The sequence below is a fragment of the Cupressus sempervirens genome, chromosome 5 (assembly GCF_028749045.1).
Source record: "Cupressus sempervirens isolate cs-2001-9-10 chromosome 5, ASM2874904v1, whole genome shotgun sequence".
NCBI classification, from domain to species: domain Eukaryota; kingdom Viridiplantae; phylum Streptophyta; class Pinopsida; order Cupressales; family Cupressaceae; genus Cupressus; species Cupressus sempervirens.
In genome coordinates this window covers 391,173,399-391,188,958 of record NC_143122.1, presented here as the reverse complement: position 1 = coordinate 391,188,958, position 15,560 = coordinate 391,173,399, and the positions used below count along the sequence as shown (strand labels likewise).

The 15,560-nt window shown below is 35.8% G+C and overlaps 1 protein-coding gene across 1 annotated transcript; it reads left to right on the top strand.

The window, feature by feature from the left end:
• The first annotated feature begins 10,403 nt into the window (after positions 1–10,403).
• LOC149556444 (pentatricopeptide repeat-containing protein At2g03880, mitochondrial-like) lies at positions 10,404–14,502 on the top strand. The gene is made up of 2 exons (XM_089830753.1): positions 10,404–10,754; positions 10,877–14,502. The coding sequence occupies exons 1-2, from the start codon at positions 10,683–10,685 to the stop codon at positions 13,979–13,981; spliced, it is 3,177 nt and encodes a 1,058-aa protein (XP_089686879.1). The 5' UTR covers positions 10,404–10,682; the 3' UTR covers positions 13,982–14,502.
• Positions 14,503–15,560: the final 1,058 nt, after the last annotated feature.

Genomic DNA, 15,560 nt, shown 5'->3' with positions numbered 1-15,560 from the left:
AGATGTGATCGCTCAGCCTATTCATCAAAGTTTCATATTATAAGAAACAGAAGTTGTGTGAAATAATATTGAGAAAGATAACAATGCTTGTCTTTTGATTTGGTATTTTAAATTTTCTTTGATTGATTGAAAAAGCAACTTAGAGGAACAATCTCATTCCCAACTCTAATGAATCATCTATTAGGTAATTTTCAACTATTTTCAAATGTGTTTCATACTTTTCTTTTTGAGGAGAACTATTTTGGTTAAGCTTAGTATTTTTCTTTTTTCTTTATGCATTTCATACATTACTTTCTTATGAAACAAGACTTATTATCAAATGTGGTTCATTTCATTTCATATTTTACTTTTTTATAGGAATAGTTTTTGTTAATGTGAAAATTCTATTGCGGTTATTAATTGTTAATTTCTTATTATTTGACTATCAAAAATTAACTCATACCTAATATTGTACAATAACACAACTACAAAATCATTGGAAAAAATATGTAATATAATGAATATGAGTTTTTTTTGACAAATTATTCTACAAAAAGTTCGAAAGGGAAAACGAGTACTACATTTGAAGAATTTTAGCTAAATTTCAATAACTCAATAGATACATAAATCATTTTTGTCTTAAGAGCTTCGACAATGATCTCCTTTTGAAATTTTTCTCCCAATATATCATCATGATATTCCAGTATTGTTGTATCCAATGTTATTACTATGTCCTTGCTATAAATATTAAACTATTTGCCAACATCAAATCTATTTGTTAACACTGCAACTATTTCTCAAGTGTGTTTCCTCAAAATGCCCCTTGACATCTTTTATAACTCTCTCATTTAAAATCAATGACCATGATTTAATCTCAATCAACAACTAAGATTAATTGGGATCTAATAATGCTTAACAAATTGGTTAGTACTATAAATCTCTAAACGTGTAAATTAATTAACTAATTAATTGCACTCTAACTAATATTTCCTTAAAAAAAAAGTATTGACTAATTCTCTAGAATGGAGAGACAATTGTCCAAACTACCCAAAGTAACACTTCCTCTTAGCAAGGAAGGTTTTTGGCATGAAACCCAGCTTATCTCTAAAGAAGATGAATTTCATCTTCCACAATGCCTTTGCCAAAACGTCTTCTACCTATTGACCTATGTGTGTACGTGCACTCGCGCTCGTGTGTGTGTGTGTGTGTGTGTGTGTGTGTGTGTGTGTGTGTGTGTGTGTGTGTGTGTGTGTGTGTGTGTGTGTGTGTGTGTGTGTGTGTAGTAGTAGTAGTAGTAGTAGTAGTAGTAGTAGTTGAACAATTCATTATTGTACAAAAGATATATGAAGTGATACCTCATGTCTATATGCTTAGGTCCCTATCATGAAACACATGATTCTCAAATAATCTAATTTGACTTTGATTGTCACAGTGTATCATTATAGTATCAACCCTCTCACCAAACATGGCTATTGGAAACTTCTTAAGCTATGTAGCTTACACTTCACCATGCTAGTTGTTATGTAAATTCTATTTCTACATAACTCAAAGTCACAAACTAAATGGTGGTGTAACCCAATGAAAGAGGGTCATGGATAAAATGGTGGTGTGCAACTACTACTAAATGTGCTAATTTTAACATTCATTTGGTGAAAATGGTCTAGTAACAGGTGTAAATAAAAATGTCTTCAAGGAAAAAAATGAAATAGAAAACTACTTAATGATGACCCTTGCAATTTAAGAATTCAAACTTCTATTGTTTTTACAGAATCTTAGTTGCAAAAAAAATAGAATTTTAAAGGGAAAGGTGATAAGGTTATATGTGGACTCGATAGGATTAAGGAAGGAAACAAAGGTACCAAAGACTTTTTAATTATCCCAATTATAAACATAAAAAGGGAAATAATTGAATTGATAAGGGATGAATCTAATATCATGCAGCCCAACCCTTATGGTTAATGCAATGTGTTTAAGTGATTCTATGAAAACCTTTTCAAAGATGGTCAATGGAAATATATGTAACAAACTCTTCAATACATTGTTAAAACTCTTATTCCTAACTAAATATATTTGGCTTATATACGCAATATCTTGATGAACTTTTGATATTGGAAGAACTAGAAAAGGATCTTTTCTCTATGGACCCTTATAAAAGTATTAGTAGAGATGGCCTTCCTATGGAACTCTTGTTGGCATAGTTGATGCAGATGTCTTCAATAATTATTAGAAGATTGTATGACTACTTGAAGAACATATGTGATGATGATTGAATCAATTATTGTATTGTCTTTGATGTCAACTTGATAGTGTATGTTGAACTATTTATCAAGAAAAGCTTAACTTACTATACACGTGACAAATAGAGTTTGTGACCTTACTTTTTATGATGAGTTTGTTAGAATATATAGTCCACCAATATAACTAAGAGGGTGGGGTGAATCAGTTTTCCAACTATTATCACAATTATCAGCCTTATTAAATCTTGACCATGTGAGCAATATAATCAGAAACCATAACAATATACTCATGCACAATAAAATCGGATATATTAACTAGGGAAACCCTTGATTAGAGGGAAAACCCCAGTGGGGATGGTACCCACAAGATGATGTGCTAAGATAAATATTCCTTGTTAGAGGATGGGCCTTGTAGGAGTCTCTGAATACATTCAGTACATATCAATTCCTATTAGGAGACTTTGAATCCCTATTAAAAAATTCCAACCTTGTTAGGAGTTGCAGAAGGAAGATGGATCCATTGTCCAAATAGCTTTAGGGGCAAGACCAATGAACTCATTATCCAAATGATCAATGTATTATTCCTTGCAGAATAATGGTATTGAACTAAACTACTCCTTCCTCTTACTTTGTCCTATCAATTGGACCTCTACTACTTCTGATCTCTATACCAAATCATGAACTTTGCATCCAATAATCCCTTGGATCACTTACACTCATTTACCAAACACTCTAATCTCGTGTTCGCATTTTCTTGAACACTTCGCATACACATACACTTTATAAACAAGGAAAACATTTCCTTTATACCAAGTCCCCAGAAAAATTTTTTGAGTCGGCCTTGAGGCTTTCCCAATTAATTATAATAGGGGCAGAATAAAATAATTAATTATTTCACAACCACATAACACTATCAGCTCATAGTCTTCACAACTTCTCACACGTGTGACTTCAAGACTTGCACACTTACTGACGTCATCATGAGGCTATCCTTTGTAACTATATAACTTTGTGTATCTTGATTATATCTGTGTTAAGAGATAAAATGCAATCATTATAAATTTATTTTTAGGCTCCACACTGCTCTTTGTAAATCACCTATATCTTTTGTATCTCTTTGACTTATGTTATGCGCACTTAATCTCATCACCAAGACATAGTGTAGAACACGTAGATGTAACTTCACATTACCTAAACATCAACACTTTGTCCATATGATCAATGATCTATGTCTGCTACTCTGTCATTCTTCACAGAATTATTGTTATGTTGACATCAATGACAAACACACTCATGAATGTAACATGTCAATACTACCACATGCTCTCCAATGCTTAGGATACTCCCCCAAAGGAATACCATCAACATTCATGCTAACAATCTCCCCCTTTGGCATTAATGGAAACATAGATGAAAAACAACTAAGTTCCAAGAATGCCAAACAATACTCTGTTGATGTTGTTGTTGTTCTTATCCTTTCAAATCCTCTTCATCAATCAAATCTGAAATCCTGTGGAACACTGCTTTGTTCTACATCTTGTTAGGATTGGCATCAGTTGTTCGCACACTAAACAACTTCAAGCTTCTCCCCCGTGCATTATAACTCTTCATACTTCATATCTCCCCTATAGAGATGTTCCTTCTTCTTACTTACATGAATCTTTCTCAGTCTCTCTAATAAGGTATAAGGGTGTACTCATCTCTCATCTGTCAATTGTCTCTCCCCCATTCATCTAAAGGATGTTTTTCATGTACATATCTCCCCCATTGACATCAATGACAAAGACCTCATTATGTCAATCAATTGCTCCAAGTCTTCAACCAGCTCAAGTGTCCAAAGACAATGTTCAAGACCAATTACCAAGACTCCTAAATGACTATGTTCATCACAAATACTCCCCTATTTAGGGAGCATTAGCATTCAGTCCAGTCAAACAACAGTTCTTTGTACTAGTGGACTAATGCACTCTCTACATTATCTACTCTGATGTAGGTAGGGGCATAACCCCAAGCATACCTCTCAAGTACTCAAATGTATCTTTACAAATCAACAATATGATCTTTAGTACTAATGTACTCCAATCTTATCTCTTTCTCTACTACCTTCTCTCTCAAAACATGATACTTTATAGATATATGCTTAGTATTAGAATGCACTACATGATTCTTAGACATATTTACTGTACTTGTGTTATCACAATATATGATAATAGGTTGTAAAAATTCTATCCCAATATCCTTCATCATCTACTTCATCCACATAACTTGATTATTATTATCTGGTGCTATAGCATACTCTATCGCAACTATACTCTGCAAAATACAATCTTGTTTCTTGCTTAGCCAAGAAGCCAATCTTCCTCCAAGAAGAATGCTCCACCATTGGTGCTTTTTTGGTCATCTATACTGCCTACACAATCCACATCAATACAGGAACATAGAGTGAAATCACTTGATTTGTCATACCATATCTCATAATCAGGTGTTCCCTTCAAATATCTAAATATCCTCTTTACTGTTGCATAATGATACTCCTTAGGATCAGCTTGCAATCCAGCTACAATTCCAATTGCATTTGTTATATCTGATCTAGTGTGTGTCAGATATTGTCAACCTCCAATCATGGATTTGTACTTCTTCTGCTCAACTGTAGGTGTATCATCTTTGTTAGTTAACTTGTGACCAGTTATCATTGGTGTACCAACAGGCTTACAAATTTCCAAACCAAATTTTTCAATAAGTCATTCAAATACTTCACTTCTGAAATGAAAATGCCATCACTATTTTGGACAATCTAAAACTTAGAAAGAACTTCATCTCTCCTATCATATTCATTTTGTACAAATGCATTCTTCATTTCTTTAGAAAACTTATCACTTGTTTCATCATTGCCTCCAAAAATTATGTCATCAACAAGTATTAATATTATCAGCAAACCATTCTCAATTTCTTTCAAGTATAAGTTATTATCTATCATACCTTTAGCAAATCCAAGCTTTGCCAAATACTTGTCCAATCTTGTACACCAAGTTCTTTGTGCTTGCTTCAAACCATATAGAGCTTTCTTCAATCTGCATACCATATCTTTTTCTTCTGTCAGAGGGAAACCTTCAGGCTGCTCAATGTATACTTCTTCTTCAAATTCTTCATTCAAAAAGGTTGATTTGACATCCATTTGATACACTTTGAACTTCTTATTTGCTACATTAGCCAAGAACATTCTTACTACTTCCATTCTAGCTATGGGGGCATATATTTCCTCATAATCTATTCCTTCTTGTTGTGAATATCCTTTGCATACTAGTCTAGCTTTGTTTCTCACAACTTCACCTTGTTCATTCATCTTGTTTCTAAATACCCATTTAGTTCCAATAACATTCTTGTCTTTAGGTCTTGGAACTAACTCCCATGTGTATTCTTCATAATTTGATCTAATTCTTTCTTCATTGCTTGAATCCACTAATCATCTTTGCATGCTCCATCTGTAGTTCTTAGGTTTAACTTGAGAAATCAAACATAGTTCCTCATTAGCTTTGTTTCTTGTCATCACTCCTTTGTCTTTGCTTCCAATTATCTCCTCTGGTGGGTGTTTCTTTGTCAAGTCTCTGTTGGAGGTGGGAATTGCTAACTCAACTCTTACTTCTTCTCTTGGTTCAGATATTTCTCCTCTTTGTTCAACAATTTGCACATCATTCTGCAGATCATTGTTAGTCTAAAAAAACTTCTACATCCTGTCTAACAATTCTAGTATTTTCTTCTTCTTCATCAATTGTAATCCATCATCTTTTCCTTAATTCAAAACTTATCATGAACTTTTACATTTCAACACTCAACTATTGTCTTGGTTCTATGATTAAAACATCTGTAAGCTTTGATTATCAATGAATAACCAAGAAACATACCTTCATCACTTCTTGGATAAAACTTACCAATATCATCATCTCTCTTTATGTAACACTTGCTTCCAAAGATTTTGAAATACTTTACAGAAGGTGTATGACCAAACCATAAATCATAAGGAATCTTATTCATACCTTTTCTGATTTGTACTCTATTCATGATGTATATTGTTGTCTTGATTGCTTCTCTCCAAAATATCTTGGGTACATCATTCTCAAACATCATAGCTCTTGTTGCCTCTGATACTGACATGTTTCTTCTTTCTGCTATTCCATTCTTCTCAGGGGTCTTAGGTGATGATAATTGTCTTTTAATTCCATTCTCTTCACAAAACATGTTAAATTCTCTAGAGTTAAATTGTCCTCCTCTATCTGATCTTAAACATTTTATCTTAACAATAGATTCATTCTCAACTCTATTCTTAAATATCTTAAACTTCTCAAATGCTTCATATTTCTCTTTAAGAAATTCTACCCACATCATTCTAGTGAAATCATCAACAACAAAAATGAATTATCTTTCTCCATAGAATCCTCTTGTCTTGGTAGGGCCACTCAAATCTATGTGAACAATCTCCAACTTCTAGATGTAGTAGTGAACTTTTTGCTAGGAAATAACACTTTCTTTTGTTTAGCCATGATACATTCTTTGGAGACAACATTAGTAGGCTTCATAATCTTAGGCAGATCTCTAACTACAAATGTGCTACTAACCTTCACAATGTTATCAAAGTTTATATTACAAAACCTCCTATGTTATAACCAACTATTATCCACTTTTTCAACCAAACATATCATCTCAGTAGGATTCAACTGAAATACATTACCTTTGGATCTCATTCCTATTCCAATCAGCTTACCATTTTTATCCTTGATAATGCAAGTCTTTTTTGTGAATTGCAACTAATAGCCTTTATCCACCAACTCTCCAACGCTCAAAAAGTTGTGCTTTAAACTACCACGAAGTAAAAATCATTAGTGTTAGTCTTTCCATCAAGAGTAATAGACCCCCTCCCTGTAATGTGATAGGCTACATTGTTTCTTACTCTTAACAATACCTCCATCATGATTTCTGAATTTAACAAACTTGTTCATATCACCAATCATGTGATGTGAACATCCATTGTCTACTATCCAATCAGATTTCTTTTCAATGTGGGAAACTAGAGCTTTCTCTTCTCTAATTTCTATGTCAAGATCATCTTCCTTAATGGCTACAAATCCTAGCTCATCATCACTTTCACTCTGAACTCTTTTCTCAAATTCCTCATCTTCATTTGCATATAAACAATTTCTAGGTCTTCTAGGCTTAATCTTTCCTTTGTACTTTTTCTCTCTTTTAAGACATTTAGATGCATAATGACCAAATTCATTGCAAGTCCAATATTTAAAGATATTCTTAGCATCTGGTTCTCTTCTTACAAGAAGGGCAATACCTTCTTCAATCTTCTTATCTTCATCAAATTTGGTTCTACTGTTGCTAGTGAAATCTCGATGAGTGCTTGTACTCCTAGATAGACATGGTCGAACACTTAAGGCACTAAAAATTGTCTCCACTCTAGTCAATTCTTTGTTTTGTCTCAAACTAACTTTTGTTGCTTCCAATCTTCCAAGCAAAGTTTTCCTAGTGAACTTATTAGTACATGGTATCAAAAGTTCAATCATCTATGCTACTTGCTTGAATGGTGGTGTTAAAGTTTCAAGATCTTCCACACAACCTCATATTCTTCCTTAGTTCCACCATATGACTTGATTCCTGCAACAATGTTAGATATCCTACCAACATAGCTTCTTACACATTCATCTTCCATCATTTTATCATCTTGAAATAAACATATCCAATTCTACAATCTTATATTTTTTGTATGTGTGTCACCTTTGAAAGTAGATTCTAAATCTTTCCAAATTTTATGAGATGTATCTAGTGACTTTACCTGACTATATTTATTTTCAGGAAGAGTTGATAGTAAGGCTTATCTGGCTCTCATATTGCATATAAACATATCTCTTTTCACTTCACTGCATTCTTCAAGCTTGGTTTCTTCCACAATATTTTTGTTGTCTTTTGTCAAAAGGCAATAACTTGGACCTATACACAGTAGATGAGTCTTCATTTTCTCTTTCCAACTATCATAGTTAACCCCATCAAACTTAGGACTATCCTTTCTAAAATGATTCGCCATTGATCTCCCAAAGTTGTTAAGCTTTCCCTTCAAGGACTTGAAGCTTTGATACCAGTTGTTAGAATATATAGTCCACCAATATAACTAAGAGGGGGGGTGAATCAATTATCCAATTATTATCACAATTATCAACCTTATTAAATCTTAACCATATGAGCAATGTAATCAAAAACCATAACAAGATACTCATGCACAATAACACTAGATATGTTAACTAGGGAAACCCTTGATCAGAGGGAAAACCCTGATGGGGATGGTACCCACAAGATGACGTACTAATATAAATATGTTAGAGGATGGACCCTGTTAGGAGTCTATGAAAACATCAATACATATCAGTCTCTATTAGGAGACTTTGAATCTCTGTTAGGAGTTGTAGAAGGCAGATGGACCCATTATCCAAACAGCTTCAGGGGTAAGACCAATGAACTCATGTCCAAATGATCTATATATTATTCCTTGTAGAATAATAGTATTGAATTGTACTACTCCTTCATCTTACTCTGTCTTATCAACCAAACCTATGCTCCTTTTGATCTCTATATTAGATAATGAACTTCGCATCCAATAATCCATTGGATCGCTTACACACATTTACCAAACACTCTGCTCTTGTTCGCACTTTCTTGAATACTTCGCATACACATACACTTTATAAACAAGGAAAAAGTTTCTTTTATACCAAGTCCCCAAAAGAATTCCTTGAGTCGGCCTTGAGGCTTTCCCAATTAATTATAATAGGACCACGATAAGATATTTAATTATTTCACAACCACATAGCACTGTCGGCCCACGATCTTCACAACTTCTCACACATGTGATTTCAAGACTTGCGCACTTACTGACGTCATCATTAGGCTATCGTCTGTAACTGTATAACTTGACATTAGACTATCATCAGGCTAAATTGAAATCAAGGACAAACACAATCATGAATGCAACATGTCAATACTGCCACATGCTCTCCAATGCTTAGGATGCTCCCCCAAAGGAATACCATCAGCATTCATGCTAACAGAGTTTGCGTGTATGATTGGAATGGGAGTGCCCTACCCCCTGCATGCATACCCCCACTATTTTTTATCAAATTCTGGTAGGCATGACTTGGATATGTGTCTATTTTTAATGTTTATAATTTTATGTGTTGCACATAGGAATTAAGGGAGTTATTAATGATTGAAGTAAAACAATCCTATCATGTTGGTCAGTTCATGATAGTCAGTGAATGATTTGATTGATTTTATCAAACCATACTAGTACCCAAGGTGGGCTCCGGTCACTTTCCACCCACCCAATGTAGTGGTGTGTGTAGAGGCCTTCCCCTTCCCTTAGCCTTAGAAGTAATATGGGTAGGGGGTATGCATGCATGAGGTTGGTGGGAGCTATAGCTAAAAGAAACTATAGGCACCCTACATGCATGTTTATTTTTCCATAGAATACTAGGGTCCCTTTGCATGCATGCTTGCTACAAAACATCATTACCAGATTCTATACATAACATGGGTGGGCATGTCAATGTGTAGAATTGAACTTTGATATTTTAAGTGACGAAACTCATGATTTAGGGAGGTTTGTATGTTTCTCAATCTATGTAGAAATTATGGTTGATTTGGTTTACACGAAGTCATGTTTTGGATTTAATTAAATAGAGATCGGGAAGAAAAATGAAGAACATTTTGAATTTTCAAGTTTGATTATGAACTCTAAGATGTATGTCATTCCTAGTAGGATAGAACTTTGAGTTGGTAAGATGGTTGATGATGTGGAAATGAAATGTAAAGAAAATAAATTTGAATGATCGGTCATAGTTGGAAGAATGTGATGAAATTTATTGGATTTATGTACTCTGAACTCTCTATAGCCTGAGTTGGCCTAGTGGTGGAGAACTTGTACTCTTGAAAGAGAGGTCACAAATTCAAATCCCACTGGGGGGTAGGGTATGTACGCCTCGTTTGTAGCGCCAAGCGCCTCTCGAAAAAGAGTACGAGGTAGTCCCATATCACTGTCACCATATGTAAACCCAAAAACTATGGCATAGTGTCGTGAACTATAAAACCACCTTACCTTACCTTTTTTTTCTTTTCTACCGCTTCATGATGATAAATTGATACCAACAGACACGTTCCAATCTACAAATAACACGTAGAATTTTATTCATCTTAAAGTAATATATTACTGAATGATAAATATCTCGAAAATAGAGTCTACCTTACAGGATTTTACCATCTGCCACCACAAACAAGAAATCCAAAACAACCATTAGAACTCATCACAACCACACTTTCCACTATCAGTCTTATCATCAACCTTCGCCTTCTGAGTATTATTAACGATTCAACAATGGCAGCAATACACTGCCAACCCAGCCGCAAGCATCCCACACGATGCCAATTTGGGTTTCACCTTCTTCAGTCACTTCAACCAGCATTTTTGCAGAACATACATTTGATCGCCAGGTAACAATTCTATTCCAGAATCCCCATTTCACTCTTTTTCTTTTAACAATATGCTTGCTTTCTGTTTTGTTTCATTTGTTTTGGCCATACAATCCAATAATTCTTTTTACTGTTTTATTTAGCTTTCTGTTGGAAATAAAATCATTGGCCAAGCCACCTCCATTAAAAACACTTGTGCAGTTAAAGGAACCCTAAGACTGAAACACAATAATGCAGACAAAAACCAGAAGGAAATACCACAGTTGGATTTATCAAATGATAATTTACAAAAGGGGATTAGGCTAAAGTCGAAAGATTATAAGATTCTCTTGCAGAGATGTGTCAAGAGGAAGGCACTTGCAGAGGGCCGGAAACTTCATGCCCATATGGTGGAAAATGGGTTTAGACCAAGCATTGATATTTGGAACAATTTGCTTAATATGTATGTTAAGTGTGGTGTCATGGAGGATGCACGCCAAATGTTTGAAAAAATGCCTGAGCGAGATGTTGTTTCCTGGACTGTGATAATTGGTGGTTATTCCCGTTGTGGACGGGGGCAGGAAGCCCTGAAGATGTTCTGTGACATGTTGCTGGTGGGTGACAAGCCTGGGAGGTTTACGTTTGCAAGCATCCTTCGAGCTTGTGCCACCATGGGACGTCTGGAACAGGGGAAGGGAGTTCATGGGCAGATTATTAAGAATGGTTATTGTGCGGATGTGTGCGTTAGCAATGCTCTTGTGTCAATGTATGGAAAGTGTGACTCAGTGGAGGATGCGCGTCAAGTGTTCGATGAAATGCCTGAGCAAGATGTGGTTTCCTGGACTGCAGTGCTCACCGGATATGTGCAAAATGGTTATGAGGAAGAGGCTCTGGGAGTCTTTTATCGAATGCAGTTAGCTGGAACAGAACCTGATCCATTCACCTTTGCGATCATGCTTAGGGCATGTGCTAGCCTAGGGGCTTTTGAACAAGGCAAACAAGTCCACGGTTATATAATGAAAGGTATGCTTGAGACAGATGTGTCGCTGGAGAATGCCCTTGTGGACATGTATGCAAAATGCGGGAAGATATGGGATGCATTTCAGATTTTCGATGGAATGATTGTGAAAGATGAGGTGTCATGGAATTCGATGATAAGGGGTTGTGCTCAAAATGAGTTTAGAGAGGAGACCTTTAAGCTATTTGTGCAAATGCAAGACTCGGGTGTTAGAATGGATGACTATACATTTACTAGTGTGCTTAAAGTATGTGCCGAGATGGGAGCTCTGAAACAGGGTAAAGAGGTTCATGGGTATGTAACTAGAGTCGGATTTGATTCAAATGTTTTTGTAGCGAGTGCCCTTGTTGATATGTATGCCAAATGCAGCAATCTGAATCATGCTTTCAATGTGTTTGTCAAAGTATCTAAACGGAATACAAATTCTTGGAGTGCAATGTTAGGAGGATATGCTTTCAATGGTTATGGGGAGAAAGCCCTGGAACTTTTTGGAGAAATGCACCGGCTCAGTTTTGGTATAGATGACTTTGTTCTTGGAAGTGTACTTAGTGTATGTGCCAACCAAGTAGCTCTGGATGAAGGCAAAGAGGTTCATGGCTATGCTATAAAAAGTGGATTTGAGAAGAACATTTTTGTGGGGAGTTCTCTTGTTGACATGTATGCAAAATGTGGAAATGTCAAAGATGCGATGGACATGTTTCAGAAAATACCCAAACAAAATGTCGTTTCATGGTCTGCACTAATAGCCGGATATTCTCACAATGAGCGAGAGGAGGAGGCGCTACGTTTATATAAAGAGATGTCTTCGACAAACATAAAGCCAAACCAATTCACCTTTACGAGCCTTCTTGTGGCATGTGCCAATTTAGGAGAGCTGGATAAGGGGAAAGAAATCCATTGTCAAATTATCAAACTTGGATATGACTCAGATGTTTGTGTGGGAAATACGCTTATTAACATGTATACTAAGTGTGGAAATATGTGGGATGCATCAGAAGTGTTTGGTGATATGCTCATTCAAGATGATGTATCATGGAATGCAATGATTGCAGGGCATGCTAGAAGGGGCTCAGGCGATACAGTCTTCAGGATTTTCCTTGAAATGCAATGGGCAGGAAATAAACCAGATGAGTTTACTGTTGCATGCATTTTAGGGGTATGTGCCAACCAAGCATTCCTGGAACAAGGGAAGCAGGTTCATTCTTACGCTATCAAAACTAGACTTAAGTCAGATGTTTGTGTGGGAAATGCTCTAGTTGACATGTACTCCAAGTGTGGAAGTATGTTTGATGCATTCAAATGCTTTGAGAAAACGTGGAAACGGAATGTTGTGACTTGGACTACAATGATTGCAGGCTGTGCTAGGCATGGGGAGGGAAGGAAGGCTCTCCAATTATTTGCACAAATGCAACGGGCAGGCATTAAACCTAATACGATCACATTTATCTGTGTTCTATCTGCATGTAGCCACATGGGTTTAGTGCAGGAAGCTTATTACTATTTTAATAATATGAAAAGAGATTATGGTGTGACTCCAACAATAGAGCATTATGCCTGTATGGTAGATCTACTAGGACGCGCTGGACAGCTCGCTAAGGCAGAGAGCTTAATAAATACAATGCCATTTGAACCAAATGCTTTGATTTGGCGCACCTTGCTTAGTGCTTGTAGGGTCCATGGAAATATGCAACTTGGAAAGAAGGCAGCAAAACATCTTCTTGAGTTGGAACCACAAGATTCTGCAACATATGTATTGCTATCAAATATCTACACTGCTGGTGGAAGATGGGATAGTGCAAGAGAGGTAAGAAGAATAATGGAACAGAGACGGGTTAAAAAGGAACCAGGTTGCAGCTGGATTGAACTCAAGAATAGGGTCCATACATTTTTTGTTGAAGATAGATCACACGAGCAAACAGACGAGATATATGCAAAATTGTTGGACTTAACTGTGCAGATCAAAGCAGCAGGATATGTGCCTGACACAAAATTTGTGCTGCATGATGTAGAAGATGAACAGAAGGGACGTTTTCTTTGTTATCACAGTGAGAGGTTAGCCATTGCCTTTGGGCTTATTAATACACCTCCTCATAAACCTCTTCGAATTGTTAAGAACCTTCGGATATGCGGAGATTGCCACACTGCCACCAAACTCATTTCCAAAGTTGTAGGCCGAGAACTTGTCGTGAGAGATTCCAGTCGGTTCCATCATTTTAAGGATGGAAAATGTTCATGTGGGGATTATTGGTGATATATGTAATTTAAGCAAGAATATACAGTTAGATACTATAGTATCTCCTCAACTTTTGCACATAATGGGCATTAGAATTACAGTTTGTAAGTGTGTAAGCCCTGGCATAAACCTAAATTGTTATAGCTTGGCACTGGAAGAATTTGTAAAATAATATATCTTTTATTAAATACCTCATCAGATGCAGGGGAAGGTCTTATTCTCTTATTGGGAAAATCAGATAGACCGTGGCTCCTAACAACCTGGATCTACATTCTATCAGATATGCAGAAGAACTGAATTCGGTGCTTCATACTGTAAAGTTGATAAAGAAATATTGGAATCATTCAATGCTTTCTAAGTGGATTTGGGGAAGAAATTTTGAAAGGAAAGAGCCATCTCAACTTCCAGTGAATGCCTGAGCATACTTAAGGGTCCAGACCGTTTGGTTCATGGAATTGTCAATTTAGCCAAATCAAGGTTTTGCAAATCTTTATTTTGTATTTTGGGGATTTTACTTGAACCATTTGTTTCACTCGGAAGATGAGTGGGAAGACACATCGGAGTTGCAGGTAGACTCCAAAAAGTAGTCCAATCTATTGTTTTTACACTCCTCAAAAAGCATAACCAGGTCTTCATTTTCAATTCCTACTTGCTAGTAGGAAGTCTGAAAACGTGGTTTTGAGACAAAATTAGAAGTCTAGTATTCTAATTCCATTTTGTCAATTTTGAAACAAACGCAAAAAAATTCAAATCCAGATTTTGAAAAAGCCAATTCCTATCATCTTCCACAAACCAAACCGGACCCTAGGATTAGATTGCAATATCAGCTCTTGGCATTTTAACATGGTTCTAAGTTGAAGAGTTGTGTATGCAGCCTCGGTTAATTTTTGATCTCTTAAAATTCAAAGATTATATTCATTTAATCAACATCTAAAGCAATAAGATATAATAGCAAAGGGACCTTTTTCACATTTAGGCATGACTTTAGGGAAGAAAATGGAAGAGAAGGATGGGGTCAATTTTCTGTGTTCAGTTGATGAAGATGGTTTAGTGTAGCCAATCAAATACTTCATACTCATGCTTTTACAGCTTCATAGCCAATCAAATATTTCTGTGTTTCAGCTGATCAAGATGGTATTTGTAAGTTTCAAGTTTCAACAAAATGAGAAGTTAAAAGACTTAAAAAATATCTTATCATATATCAAATTAAAAAGTATCTCATCATATATCAAATTTAAGAATCAATTATTGTTGCATCAATGTATCAACTATCACATAATGTCAAATCATCAAAGCACTCTTAAGTCTGAAACATCAATTGATCAATGTCAAAATGAAAACAAAGAGTCCATTTCTTTACAGAGTCCAAACACAACTTCCTTCTTTCCAAGGGTAGTTAAAAACTTAAATGCGTTGAGCTTGTGCAACTACAAGTGCCCGATCTCTCCAAACACACCAACACTACTTTTTTGAGCAAACTTGGATTAAAACCTCTTCTTCTTAGCTCAACCTCCCCTGATGGCAAAACCAGGGGCGACATATGTTCTAAAACATTAAATCTTTATGCTTTTGCCTTATGAGTTGTAAGGCGTGGTAT